A 14321-nucleotide genomic window follows, 5' to 3' on the forward strand; every position below is an offset into this window, starting at 1 on the left:
TCTGGGAAGCCAGAGTTCATCCCCTCAGGAGAAGACTCATGTTAGAGCATGGGGATCCAAACTGGACCTCAGGGCCAGGCATGGTGGCCCATGCCTGTAATCCCAGCACTTCGGGAGGCCAAGGTGGGAGGATCACTTGAGCCCAAGAATTCAAGACCAGCCTCGGCAACAACATAGCAAGACCCCATATGTACAGAAAAATCAAAAATTAGCTGGGTGTGGTAGCGTGACCCTATAGTCCCAGCTACTCAGGAGGCGGAGGTGGGAAGATCACTTGGGTCCAGGAGTTCAAGGCTGTAATGAGCTATGATTGCATTTCTGCACACCAGCCTGGGTGACAAGGTGAGACCCTATCTCAAAATTAAAAAGCCACCCAGGCCGGGCGCGGTGGCTCAAGCCTGTAATCCCAGCACTTTGGGAGGCCGAGACGGGCGGATCACGAGGTCAGGAGATCGAGACCATCCTGGCTAACACAATGAAACCCCGTCTCCACTAAAAATACAAAAAAATTAGCCGGGCGTGGTGGCGGCGCCTGTAGTCCCAGCTACTCGGGAGGCTGAGGCAGGAGAATGGCGGGAACCCGGGAGGCGGAGCTTGCAGTGAGCCGAGATCGCGCCACTGCACTCCAGCCTGGGCAACAGAGCGAGACTCCGCCTCAAAAAAAAATAAAAAATAAAAAAAAATAAAAAGCCACCCAAACTGGACCTCAAGACCCTTGCTCTTGGGCATTAGAACATTTGCATAGCAGAGTGTAAATAAGAGCAGAGGTGAGCCCAAGCTGTTGAGCCTGGAGCCCCCATCTCCTACCATTACCTGGTCTAATCAGTACCCCTTTGCACCCACCTGTGACTGCTGCACGCCTGGGGCAGCCTGCCCAGCCACTAGCCACAAAGCATTCCTGCAGAGGCCTATCACCACTTACATTTTATTGAGAACAGTGGGGGGCAGAGGGGGAGTGCTGACTGTTGTGAAGGAGTAAGAACCCAGTGGGTAAGGGGCCAGACAGGTTCCACCTGGCTCCATGGTGCAGAAAAGGGCCTGTGGGGTGGGCACCTGTCCTCTCTGGGATCCCTCAGCAGGGGAATGTGGCAGGCTCCTCCAGGAAAGGGAGGCATTGGGAATGATAGGTTGTAATTCCCATAACATCCAACCCAAGAGTGAGAGGGGTGGTGCTAATCTGGGGATAGGAGGGGACAAGACAGGGCTACTCTCCAAGTATCTAGCCCAGCTCCTCAAGGTTTCTGGAAGACTTCAATGTTCCTCTGTGGAGACCCTAAAGATGGAGATTGAGGCCAGGAGAGCCCCTCACTGACCCATTTTAACTGGCCCCAGGAATACCAGAGCATCCTAATCTAAGGAGCAGAGGCCTGTCAAGCCCCAGGTCTCAGCCATGCTGCTGAGTGCTCATTAGGAAGCAAGTGTGAGAAAGGGTGATGACCCCCGACGTGTCCCTCCTGAGGAAGGCAGAGGCCTTTTCCATACTCTATAGGGCCAGCCACTATGCCAGGTCCTGAGAGGCAAGGCACGAGTAACAAAGATTCTGGAGTCTGGAGAAGGGGTTAATCTCCACTTCCCCAGATGTCCAAATGGGGGTGTGAGTAATCCCCCTGTCCAGCATTCCCAGGAGACAGCCTCAGGGAAGGAGCTCAGGAGGCCCAGATCCTCCTGCCCGCCTCTCCTCGCTGTGCCAGTGGTCAAGCAGTTGCCTTACCAGCCACAGCTGTGGTGGGGGGAGGTGAGGGCGCCTCACCACCTCCCCTCTCTGCTTCAATGAACTCGGTCTCAGATTTACCCCCTCAAAAGAAATCAATAGCAAGTTGAAAGGGGAGAAGCCTCCGGTGAATGGGTGAGTATGGGCCGTGGGGCCAAGGAGAAGAAACGCTGTTAGGCCCTGGCCCTGATTCCAGCCCCTCAAACCCTAGAGTGGAAGAACCTCAAGGGGAGGCCAGTTGTGAAAAGCTCAGTGCCAGTGCAGAGTCTGAGCCAACTCAGCAGCAGTGTCCAGGGCATGAGGTCTGGTGGGGGTTGGGGCCAGGGATCCAGGCTCTGTCCTACCCTCTGGCAGAGAGGGCTCGAATGGGGAAAGCAGGCAATGGGAGTGGGAAGTTCCCTCCGAGCCATTTCTCTGGGGGAAGAACCCCCTTTTCTGGCAGGGTCTAGGGCAGGGCCCTTTCTGGGCAGGGCAACATCACACATCAGTCATCTCATCCCCCAGCTCTGCATCTTCTGGCTCTCCTTCCTCCTCCTCCTCTTCCTCCTCTTCCTCTTCTGAGGTCACATTGGGTTCATCAGCCTCTGCCAGGCATTTGGGACAGGAACAGACAAACAGATAGTTCTCCCTGCAGCGGTGAGGGATGATGAGGGGGAAAAGTCAGGGAGCTACGGGACAGAGGACCCCAGAGCCCAGCCGCCCAACCATGTCCCCAGCTGGCACCTGAGGATCTTGTGGCGGCTGTGGCGGCTGCGCTCCCGCTGACAGCAGTCCAAGTAGCTGATACAAATTTCCTGTAGGGTAGAGAGGTGCAGTCTGATGGTCTGTGCTCTCTTAAATGGCATAAGGGTCTCCCCAACACCTACCCTATCTCCAACCACTGCCCCATCTCTAGGAGCCAGGCTTGCGCTGCCCTTCAGTGAAGGGGCGGGCTGCCCTCATCCAGTTCCCAGTGCCTTCAGTAGGCAGGCCATTATAAGCCTCCAACAGCCTGTGCCTGAGACAGAGGAGACTGGTTAGCCTCAAGCCGTGGTGAAAGCCAGTCAATGGCCAAGGTCTGCAGCTGGGATCACAGGTCTTGGTATCGATGCTACTTGCCCTGAAGAAGATTCAACGAGGCACTGTGCCTGCACTAACAGACAAGACCGTAAACCCACAAAGAGCTATCTCCTGCTTTCTTAGAAACTACATATCTGCATTTGACCAAAAGATAGCTGGGGACAAGAATCTCAGCACATATGTGTCCCTCAAACACTGTCCTGAGGCTTTCTGGAGTCATATTTTGAAAAAGTGAGGTAGGGTTAGAACAGAACCATGAGCTGAAAGACTCAGACCCTAAGGTATGTGGGGATTCCACCCAACAGCCTGAACTTCAAGTGCTCTAGCCACTGCTGCTCCTGATCCCTGCAGAGAACTTCCAAGGCCCACTACCCATCCATCCCCATGGTTCCTGGCCCCTCTCACCTCTCCTGGCTTAATATCCTCCAGAGCAGTGACATGCAAAAGGAAGTTGTTTTCTGGAAAGGAGGTCTCTGCATTGGGCACACAACTGTGGTTGCCTGGATCACAAGAGGCAGGTAATGAGGATTACTGCCTAAAAAAAATAATAACCTCAATTCTGCAGAGCACTGGATCCTTTCTTGCTCTTACACCCCTGCCAAGGCTGAGCACGTTTTGGAACCCAAGTTTCCAGACTCTGCTTCCAGTGTTCTTTCCTGAACACCATACAGCACAACACAAATGAACTCCACAGCACTTCCACTCCAACCCGCTGTGACTGGCCAACTTCATTCTCAGTCGTGTTCCCACTGTCTCACAAAGGGAGGGACAGGGCTCTGAAGGAATGCCCACCCAAGACCACTTAGTTCTGCCTGCTATTGGACATCTAATAACAGCTGACACAGGCCCTCTGAGAATCCAGTTTGGGAGAGTAGAGTGGCCCAGGAGCCTGGGAGGAGGAGTTTGTAGTCAGGAAACCAGGGGATGGGAGGCTGAAGTCTGGAAAAGGCAGCTGTCTGAGCTGAATCTGCCCCTCCTCATCAGGTGCTGATGAGACTCGCCCTCTAGCCTGGGCTCCCAGTACTCCCAAATCTCACAGGGCAGTGATGGTGCAAAGCCCATGCATCCCTTTGCAAGAATCAGAGCTCTATGCCTGCCTTAGTACAGGGCCTGGCCTATTGTAAGGTTTTATACATAATAAGCAGGTATTATAGCACAAACAGTTGGGTGAACAAATGAAAAAAATGATAGAACAAAAAGGCCCAGGGGAATTCCTGTGGGAGCTCAGACCTAATGGGGCTCCCAGACTCAACCCTACCAGCCTAGAAAGGGCCAACTGAGAAAGATAAACTGGCTGCGAGGCCACCTGACAAAGGCGCGCCTAGGACCATCCCTCAACGCCATGACTCACAGCAGCTCTGAAGCACAAAGAGGCCAGATCCTTCACAGTTAAGAAACTCTCCAGTTGCTGTAAGACAGTAATATACAGACATTATTCTACCCATTTTTATAGGTAGGAAAAGGAAACGAGGCTTACAAGGACAGGCACTGTCGCCACTGTCCTGCCACCCCACCACACTAAGGCATCAGTCCCTACCATATTACCTAAACTCGCCTCTCTCAGACAGAAGCCTTGCTTTTCTGTCTATAAGACACTCTATTTATCCAGCACCCCCTCTCCTCCCAGCATCAAGCCTCTGGATAAATCTTGGGGCTGTTTCTCACCTGTGTACCCTGTGGATAGAGCTGAAGCTCCCCATAGGCACAAAGGGATTACCTTCCCCCACCATTAATACAGAGCATCCTGGGCAAAGATTTTGTGTCCACCATCTGACTAGGGGGTCACCATGGTTGGGTGAGGCCAAGGCCCTATCTCACCAACCTGCCTCGATGTCCTTGTACAGCTGGTCAATGAAGATGTCAAGTTGCTCACGGTCCTGAGGCTTCAACTCCAGAGCGTCACAGGCATGGACCCACTGGCTTAGGGAGCTGGGGGTCCCAGGCAGCCCATGGTTGGGGAGGCGGAAGCCCAGGTCACAGGGCTCTCCACCTCCAGGTAAGTTAAGCCCAAGAAGAAGGGTCTCTCACCCTACCCCATTTCATTCTCCAGGGTGGAGGCCCATCTTCCCCAACAGAGGCTCCCCAAAACAGATTCCAATGCCTGATTCTGACTCCTGCCACTGTGTCCAGTTCAGTGATCTGCCCAGAGTCCTACCCTACCCCATCCCAGTCTTGAAAGGAACTGTGGCTACCTTCCTCAATCAGTTTCCCACCCCGAGAGTAAGTTCAATAGCTCTGGAACATTCTAACCTGGTCCCGATTCCTTGGCCATTGGTCCCAACAAGAGCAAAGAGAGACCGGAATCCATCTGGAGTGAACCACTGTGGGGGCAAAAAAGAGATAAAGAGATAAGCGCTCATGTTAACAGCCACTTGCTTTTCTTCCAATTGGACTCTGTTCGGGAAGCCTTCTGTGAGTCAGGCTTATTCCAACTCCAGAAGACCAAGTCGGCTTTGGCTCAGCTGTCCCAGTAGGAGATGCTGACCTTGTTGCTCCTGGAAAGCTGGAGTAACAAGGAGGCCACTGGTCCCACCCTCTCCTCACTCACCTGACTGACTGCTTCCTCATAGAGGGCCTCTGTGAAGAGTCTCCGCAGAAGTTCCAGTTGGCCCTGGTTTAGGGGAAGCAGAGAGAGATTTGTATCCCTGGGGATTTCCCATTAGCACCCAGGCAGGGCCCAGGCGACTAGGGAGGGAAGGAAAAAGGGCCAGCTCTGTAGACTGAGCTTTCTGTAGGGGCAAAGGAAGGCCACAAAATCCACCTCCAAAGAGCTTTGGCAGTCTGCCGGCCTGTTCCAACCCGGGGTGGCAAACCCAAATTTCTCTCCATTTTCCAGCACTTGTACCAGCAAGGCTGAGACAGCCTGAAATGTCTATCCACACCACCACCGTCAAATCTCCCTTGACCTGGCCTCCAGACCAGCTGGGCTCTCCCACTCCCTTCCTGTAAGTTCAGTGCAACAGGGCCCACCCCAGATGCAAACCTTTTACACACCTGCCTCCACCCTCAGGCAGCTCCTGCAGGGAAGTCTGCTGTCCTCAGTGAGGACCCATACTCTTTGATTGGGAATGGTCACTCAAGACATGGGCAGTTTCAAGCTGCTCTCTGATTCTGTGGCCCCACAACCCTCTAGTCTCCATTCTACCTGATTTTCCCACTGCTATCCTATGACAAGTCCTGCCTTCTAACACCAGTTAGGGAGCACTTTCAGGGCAGGGCATCCAACACGCCCTTCCTCTGTTGTCACCCCACTTCCCAACTGTGGGTCCACATGAGGTCATGAAGTAAACAGTGGCAGGAACGTAAGTCCTCTGAATCTATTTCTGGACCCAAGTGCTAACTCCTTCCTGTAGCTGAGAAGTGATCAAATGTGGTGCTTCCCACAGATGGCCAGAGACATCCTAGGGTATTTGGGGAGGGAATGAGACAGGCCATGGGAGAAGAATAACCTTGAATTTGTCTCCCAGAAGTTTATGGACAATTTCTTCCTCTTCGTTGGCTGTTTTGTTACAGAACTGGGAGAAGAGCCTGATCCAACGGTCCTTGTCCTTCGCCTGCAGTGAACAAATATACTTAAGGGTCACAGACACCCACCTTCTTACTGGCACTCCCGCCCACTTAGGAAATACCACCACATAGGAGCTTATAGGGGCCCTTCCTCTGCCTGAGGCTTCCTCCCAATGGTGCCCACCCCAAACCATCTCCCCAGCTGGAGCCCAGATAGCCAATTCAACAACACTTGGAAAACATGAGAAAGAGGTTGAGGAACAACATTAATAGAAGGGCGGTTAGAGTGGCTTCTCTCGCTTTATGTAAGACGCAATCCTGAAAAAGTAGTGCTTATAAATCAAATGCATGAATTGCTACTGCACAAGGCATCTTCTGTATCAGAAACTATAGGCATACTATCACACTGGTCTTTAAGTTAAAAAAAAAAAAAGACTACAGGCAAAATGAGCCCTCCACTCCCTATGCCTGATTTATGTTTAGCGCATTCCTAAGGTTTTATATAGCAAGGAGCTCTCCTTTGGGAAGGCCAGGAAGAACTCTGCATCCAAGCTAGGGCTTTGAGGTCAGGAAAAGACCAAGACCAAGGGTTGAATGGGGCCAAAGTCAGCTTCCCCGAGAGGGTTGGGTGGGCTCACCTGCTTCACTGTGGCCACCATCCTGGCCATCAACATGATGCTTGCAGTCTCAGGTGGGTAGTGAACGCTCCTGGGGAAAGAGAAAAAAGATTGGCCTAGAAATTCTCTCCCTAGTAGCTGAGCTCAGGGAAGCCGAGTCTGACTGGTACAGAGAAAACTTCCTACCAATTCCATCAATTACCAAGAGAGGAAGTTCATAGGCAAGGACTTAGGCAAGACTTTGAATCCCAATTGGCTTAATGGGGCTCTTTCTGGGAGAGTGTTAAATGCTAAGGACAGAAGGACTGACAGCCCAGATTAAAAGCAGGGGATAGGGTGATGTGACTTCTGTTTAACCCTAAGAAAGGAGGAAAAATCCAAGGAATTGTAACTTAAGAAAGATGGCAACACCTGATGACCCCAGGCAGGCAACCTGAGAGGAAAGGATAAAGGAAAGAAGAGAGGAAAAGTGACCCACCTCCATGCCTCCTGAAGCTTATTGAGAGGATGCAAGGGGTCATCCTGGGAAGGGCCTGGGCACAGGACCTGGTGGTATTGCTCAGTGGCTGCCAGCCGACATTCTGCACTGCAGTACATCACCTGTTAGGTGGGATAGAAGTCAGTACCCTAGGATCTGGCCCTAGTATCACCTCCTCTAACTGCATTCCTTCCACAAATAGCCCCTGAGCTGTAGCTTAGATGTATTATGAGAAGAGAAAACATAGGGTGCTCTGGGGACATGTGAAAGGCACACCTAGGCTTACAAAACCACAGAAAGGGAAGAGAACTTTTCAGGTAGAGGGGAGAGCACTTGCCAGGTCCCCAGGAAGAAAGCGAGCTCCCACCAAGCCCATTTTCCAGACAATGTAACTGTGCCAGGGAGGATGAAACTGGAACAATAACCAAGCCTTTTCAACATCTTATCCTACATTATAGGTTTCAAGGGCCATGACCAGGTCTGTCATTGCTCCTGTGTCCCCACTGAGGACTCCAGCTAAGGCCTCCCTCACCCACCCCCTTCCAGGTATACTCCCCAAGAATACTCACTTGGCAATGAGGACAGTTCTGGTGGAGGTCCTTGCGCACAGTGCACAGCTCTGGGTGAGGCAGAACCTGGCCTGGTTTCCCGGTCAGCCTCTGGGCATTCTCCTCTGCCTTCTCCAGTGCCCGAAGGCAGTGGTCACAGGCTGAGGGTGAGAGCCAGACACGACAATGTCTTGAGAACAGAGGCCATATCTATCCCTTTCACAGCCCTATGGAGCACCTGCTATGTGTCAGGCACCATTCTGGTGTTTTCATAAAAGTTTGGGAAGTGAGTAAATGAATAATTACATGCATGCATGAATGAATGAATGAATGAATTTCACATGCAGCCAAAGGTAGATGATCCCCTCCTCCCTCTCAAGGACCTCCTGGCCCTTATTGTCTAACTTTCCTTGCTTCTTAATCAGACTCACTCTGTGGGGCTCCCCTACCACCCCAACACTGGGCTTTTCCCATACTCTGGGGCCAACTGACCCTCCTTTCATTGCATGTCTCCAGCTTAAGAAATGTGTGGGCCGGGCACGGTGGCTCATGCCTGTAATTCCAGCACTTTGGGAGGCCAAGGCAAGTGGAGCACCTGAGGTTAGGAGTTCAAGACCAACCTGGCCAACATGGTGAAACCCCGTTTCTACTAAAAATACAAAAATTAGGTGGACATGGTTGTGCGTGCCTGTAATCCCAGCTAGTCAGGATGCTGAGGCAGGAGAATTGCTTGAACTTGGGAGGCAGAGATTGCAGAGAGCCGAGAGCGCACAACTGCACTCTAGCCTGGGCAACAAGAGTGAAACTCCGTCCCCCTCCCCACAACTCCAAAAGAAGAAAAGTGTGAAAAAGCATGTGGTCAGCAAAGCCAAGGGCATCCTACTTGTGCTCACCCCTAACTCAGCCGTCTTTGAACGAGGACCATGTAGCCTCCTCTTGGTGGAGGACTCCACTTTGGCACTGGGCCTTCAGCATGACCATGGAGTCAAACTTGCCTGAGTCCTGCTGTGCTCCCTTAAGGAGCACATCTGAAGAGACTCCCACCACAGGAATTAGCCTCAAACACCTGAGACTGGACAGAGGCGTGGTTCTCAGGCATAGTCCTTCAATGGAAGACAGCATTTCCTCCCAACACCCAGAGTTCCAGAGACATCAGCCAGTAGGGATGTATGCAGCTCACTTCCATGCACAAAGGCGACTGGGCCCAGCAGCCATAAGGAGTAGGAGAGCTGTACTCACCTCGGTAGCGATAAAGTGCATTCCAGAGAAACTGTGCAGCCACCAGGGGCCGTTCTACGAAGATGGTCTCCCCCTTCCGGATCAGCTGTGTGGCAAACAGGCCCTTTCCCTAAGAGGGCAGAGGGATAGGATGGCTGTAAGAAGGAACAGAAGACATAGCTCCAAGCGCTTCCAGGAGGCTGTCCAGCCTCACTCCCACATGCCTGACTCTTAGGAGAGGCCTCTGCCTCTGTGAGTTCATGGAGACTGGTCAGTACCCTCCATAACTTTCTCCTCTGGAAATGCAGCTCTGACCTATTTTCAGTTGCACTCCTTTCAGCCCATTCAGAGCAGAAGGCCTGGAACAGGGAGGAAGCCACAATGGCAGTCATCTCAGATTACTCAGAGAAATTTTTTGAGTATGGCCAGAGCAGGGCCAAGGCTTATAGCAGGCTGGGGCCTCCAGTACCAGGAGCTGGTAACAGCAGGGCACTCATCTCTCAGTCAGCCACATGCCACTCCAGGATCCTGGCAGTGGTGTTGCTACACAGGCCTGCAGAGAAATCCTACACCATGGGATAGGGAAGCCTTGTTTGGGGGAGAATGTGCCCTCTTCCTTGGTCAGCTGAATACCCACAGCACCTAGCACAGTGCCTGGCATCCAACAAGTCCTTGGGGGTTGCACTGAAAGAAGGGAGCTAATACTAGTACCAGTCCTAACATTAACTTGCTGTGAACCTTTGAGCCAACTGCTTCACTTTATATCTGTTCCCCATTTGAAAAGTGAGCATTATAATAATACCTACAAGGTAGTTTCCAGGGTGCAACGATATAGCACAGATGAATGTACCTTATGAGCTCTAGCTTCTTCCTACTCAATGAGAGGTACAGGGACTGGCAACATGGGCATCACCTAGGACTCTGTTAGAAATGCAGAATCTTAGGCCCCGCCCCAGACCTGCTGAATCAGAATCTGCAGCGTAACAAGATGCCCAGGTGATTCACATGCATGTTAGTTTGAGAAGCACTGGTCTAAAACACTATATACATCATGTAAAGGATGAAAGATGAGAAAACAACCCCTGAACTGCCATCTCTCAAATGTGCAAAAGGACTCAGCAGATGGCTTCAGAACCCAGGCAATTACTGGCCTTATTAGGCATATACTCCCACTACTCAAAGAAGATGTGTGGAGCCCTGCCAACACTGAGCTGCCACAACAAAAGGAGAGGAAAAAAATGCTTGACATCAAAGCAAAATGACATGTCAGTGTTGCCTCCCAGGTAGCTCCCTGACTCCTTAGAAGGCCAGATAGGGTTGCTCTCAAACGCAGAGCGAAAAATCTCAACCCTGTGAACAACTCTGGAAGCTCTATCTCACAGTAGAATGGGACAGGTGAAACAAAACCAGAAGGCAAAGCCCTGGGCACACCCTTGCCTGGCTTCCTGGAAGCCCTTCCCCCTATGCCTTGTATCCCGTCCCAATCTAGCAAATTGAAAACTTGGCCTTCCTCTATGGGACAAGACAATATGAACAGGGGACTCACATTATTTCTGACAATCTCAAATTTCAATATTGGACAAATATAGATCTCCCTCTCTTTGTGAAGGACTAAATGCAGAAAATATTTAGTAATCAAAATAAAGAGAAAAGAATCGGAGTTGTTCCTTTATAAAGTCACTCATTCCCATAACTGATGAACATACTTCAAGGAAAACAGAGCTCTAACTCATATTAATGTTGGGCCGGGCGCAGGGGCTCACGCTTGTAATCCTAGCACTTTGGGAGGCTGAGGCGGACGGATCACGAGGTCAGGAGTTCAAGACCAGCCTGAACGATATGGTGAAACCCTGTCTCTACTAAAAATACAAAAATTAGCTGGACATGGTGGTGTTCGCCTATAGTCCCAGCTATTTGGGAGGCTGAGGCAGGAGAATCACCTGAACCCAGGAGGCGGAGGTTGCAGTGAGCCAAGATTGCGTTACTGCACTACAGCCTGGGTGACAGAGTAAGACTCCATCTCAAAAAAAAAAAGAAGGTTGGAGAGCACTGAACCTGAATGAAAAGGGACAAACCATACATCCTTCCAATTTGAAAAAAAAAGTATTAAAAAAAAATCATGCAGGCTGGATGTGGTGGCTCATGCCTATTAATCTAGCACTTTGGGAAGTGAGGATGAAGGATCGCTTGAGCCCAAGAGTTTGAGACTATTCTGGGCAACATAGCAAGACCCCATCTCTATTAAAAAAAAAAAATTGTGCAAAACTCTAAGACTATGTAGTAGATTTTTTTTTTTTGAGACAGAGTCTCCCTCTGTTGCCCAGGCTGAAGTGCAGTAGCACAACCTCAGCTCACTGCAACCTCTGCCTCCCGGGTTCAAGCAATTCTCATGCCTTGGCCTCAGGTAGCTGGGATTACAGGCATGCACCACTACACCCGGCTAATTTTTGTATTTTCAGTAGAGATGGGGTTTTACCATGTTGATCAGGCTGGTCTCGAACTCCTGACATCAAGTTCAAGTGATCCGCCCGCCTCGGCCTTCCAAAGTGCTGGGATTACAGGTGTGAGCCACCGCACCCGGCCTAATTTTTGTATTTTTAGTAGAGACAGGGTTTCACCATGTTGGCCAGGCTGGTCTTGAACTCCTGACCTCAAGTGATCAGCCCACCTCAGCCTCCAAAAGTGCTGGAATTATAGGAATGAGCCACCATGCCCGGGCAGACTATGTAGTAGATTTTAAAATCTTGATTAAAAGAAGAAAGCCCACAATAAGCCATGCTGCTATCTGGCTAGTGCACCAGTATGGTAGTCCAGCTGGCTTCCACTGGACCTGGTGAAGTTTCTGTTCTGATTGGTCATGTCTCTGGCATAATAGTTGATAAATTTTTGAAAAGTCATTCCTATCCACAGAAGCAATAAAAAGTAGTCAAAAACTACTCCCACTTGAGGCCCTGGTCTATAAAGTTTCATGACCCAATTCTCTCAAACCGCTATTTAAACAATGTAATGACAGAAAACACGCAAAGCTTTTTTATTTTACCAAAAACACACACACACACACACACACACACACACACACACACACACACATAACCCTCATGTGGTAACTTGAGGAAAATAACACAGAGAAAAAAAATCACAAACCAATCTTATTTGAATAGAGAAGCAAAAAGCCCAGGATAATCCACGCTGTTACCAAGTCCAGGAAGGTATGCTATTTTCTCCAGCTGCAGATCAGATATAGGCAAGGAAAGGGCGATTGGCTGGGGCCTTGACAGATGCCTGGGCCAGGAAATCTGTGCAAGGAGAGTGGCTGAAGTGATGAAGTGAGAGGGAAGAAATGAAGAGAGGAAGAGGCTGAGAGACTGGGGGCTAATGAAGAAAAAGGTGAGGAAAATTACTGCAAACCAAGAATGATGGAACTGAGACATCTTCAAACTGTGGCCACCCAGGAACACTAGAGACTATAGAGATGGAGATATGAACAGGTAAGGAGACCAAGGATGTAGGGAAGCTGATTTACCAGGGAAGGAGCAGAGTGCTCCAGATACCTTTGGAGCAGAAGGGGGGCAAGGGAAGGTTGGGCTGGGAAACTAGATCAATACGATAATGCTGAGAGCAGATGACAGACAACTAGAGATCTTACATCTTGGGCAATAAACAACGATACACACAGCCACTACACAGGATAAATTATTCAACCTCACTAGTAACCAAAGAAACATAAATGAAAACAAATATCATTTTGCACATATCAATAGGCAAAGATAACTAGGAAAAAAATAGTGCTGGACAAAACAAAGGGATGTTTACATAGAAAATGAGCTCTAAGATTTTTGACTCCAGGTTTCAAAAATACAACAATAAAGGGTCCATTAATAAGGGGTTGGTTGAGAGGGTTGCGGCCCTCTCACGGAAAAAGCTACTACTCACCTCTTAAAAATTAATATGTAGAAATAGGCTTGATATTGAAAGACTCACTGCTGCATCAAAAAGCAATTTCTAAAAATGTAATTTTAACGTACACATCTTTGCACAAGTATAGAAGTATGAGTGATTTTTATATTTTCTTTCCTTACACGCATTTCTATTTTTTTCCACAATGAACTTTTGGAACACAATAAAAACGACAAAATCATGTCACCTTCCGGCTAAAAATTCTCCCAACGCCCCCACGGCCTTTGGACTCTGGTCCAAATTCCTCAGCACTCCAAGGACCTTCGTGAAGGGTCTTGGCCTGTCTCCTCATCCCCCCACCAAATTTCATACATTAAGTTCGTGAGGACCCACACTCTTTTACACCTCAGTTCTCTCTGCCCAGCACGTCCCCGCCCACAGTTCCAGGGACCCAGCAGCAAAGCCCCCTAGCCCCGCCCCGAGCAGTCACAGCAAGGCCTCCGGCAGGCTGGCCGGATTCCGCTGGGAGGAAATGCGCACGGAGACTGCGGAGGCCCGGGTCTATCGCGTGACCGCGCCACGAGCCTGCGCGCGGGGACAGACTGGGAGCCCCCGGGCCGCGAGCAGGGGCCGGGCCGTAGCGTCCGAGCGGCACGGAAGCCTCTAGGCTGCGGGCATGGAGTCCTGCACGGCTGTCTCCGTGGCCGGACTGGGCTGAGGCTCCCGGCAGGACCCGCCCCGACCTCACCTTGGCGCTGCTCACGAAACGGACTTCCACGGAGACCCGGGCGCGGCCCGCCACGCCCACGCAGAAGGAGAACACGTCGCACGTGGAGGCCGCCATCTTGGCGCGCCTCCGCCTTATGACCCTTAACCCCACCTCGACCTGCGAGGCCCCACCCCCTTCTGGCCCCGCCCCCGGCGAGAGTGCCTCGGAGGTTGCGAGGTTTTGCGCTCCACCAAGTCTGAATTTAAGTGCCGTGGTTTGTTGACGGGGGTGTAGTTGGGCCTGCCTTTGTGCTTTTACATCGGTACCTTTATGTGTCTGTACCTCTGTATCAGAGTCTGTGTACGCGTACATAGTTTTGATGTGTGTGTCTTTGAGTCCGTGGCATGTTTTTTTTTTTTTTTTTTTGAGACAGTCTCACTCTGTCGCCCAGGCTGGTGTGCAGTGGCGCGATCTCGGCTCGCTGCAACCTCTGCCTCCCAGGTTCAAGTGATTCTCCTGCCTCAGTCTCCCGAGGAGCTGGGCGTACAGGTGTGCGCCACTAAGTCCAGTTAATGTT

At 50.8% G+C, this 14321-nt stretch overlaps 3 protein-coding genes across 3 annotated transcripts in view; 1 reads left to right on the top strand and 2 right to left on the bottom strand.

Moving 5' to 3' along the window:
* The window catches only part of SFXN5 (sideroflexin 5), a 616301-nt gene that overhangs the window by 323647 nt on the left and 278333 nt on the right, over positions 1-14321 (top strand). The gene's annotated exons all lie outside the window — the stretch shown is intronic.
* The window catches only part of CCT7 (chaperonin containing TCP1 subunit 7), a 120224-nt gene that overhangs the window by 24432 nt on the left and 81471 nt on the right, over positions 1-14321 (bottom strand). The window lies entirely within an intron of this gene.
* On the bottom strand, positions 912-13917 carry SMYD5 (SMYD family member 5). The gene is made up of 13 exons (XM_050754468.1): positions 13784-13917; positions 9160-9268; positions 7942-8081; positions 7373-7494; positions 6916-6985; positions 6220-6324; positions 5319-5381; positions 5021-5091; positions 4593-4699; positions 4122-4178; positions 3176-3270; positions 2435-2505; positions 912-2339 (listed from the first exon to the last, which is right to left on the bottom strand). Exons 1-13 carry the CDS (start codon positions 13877-13879, stop codon positions 2189-2191), a joined length of 1257 nt encoding a protein of 418 aa, XP_050610425.1. The 5' UTR covers positions 13880-13917; the 3' UTR covers positions 912-2188.

The sequence above is a fragment of the Macaca thibetana genome, chromosome 13, assembly GCF_024542745.1.
Source record: "Macaca thibetana thibetana isolate TM-01 chromosome 13, ASM2454274v1, whole genome shotgun sequence".
NCBI lineage: Eukaryota > Metazoa > Chordata > Mammalia > Primates > Cercopithecidae > Macaca > Macaca thibetana.

What these genes read in the sequence shown, in the direction of transcription:
- SMYD5 (XM_050754468.1), bottom strand. Translation starts at nt 13,879, where the DNA reads ATGGCGGCCTCCACGTGCGACGTGTTCTCCTTCTGCGTGGGCGTGGCG. An exon ending in GGCCAAGGAATCGGGACCAG is followed by an intron (nt 4,700 to 5,020) that starts GTTAGAATGTTC and finishes TGGGACCCCCAG; the next exon opens with CTCCCTAAGCCAGTGGGTCC. An exon ending in AGCCGCCACAAGATCCTCAG is followed by an intron (nt 2,340 to 2,434) that starts GTGCCAGCTGGG and finishes TCACCGCTGCAG; the next exon opens with GGAGAACTATCTGTTTGTCT.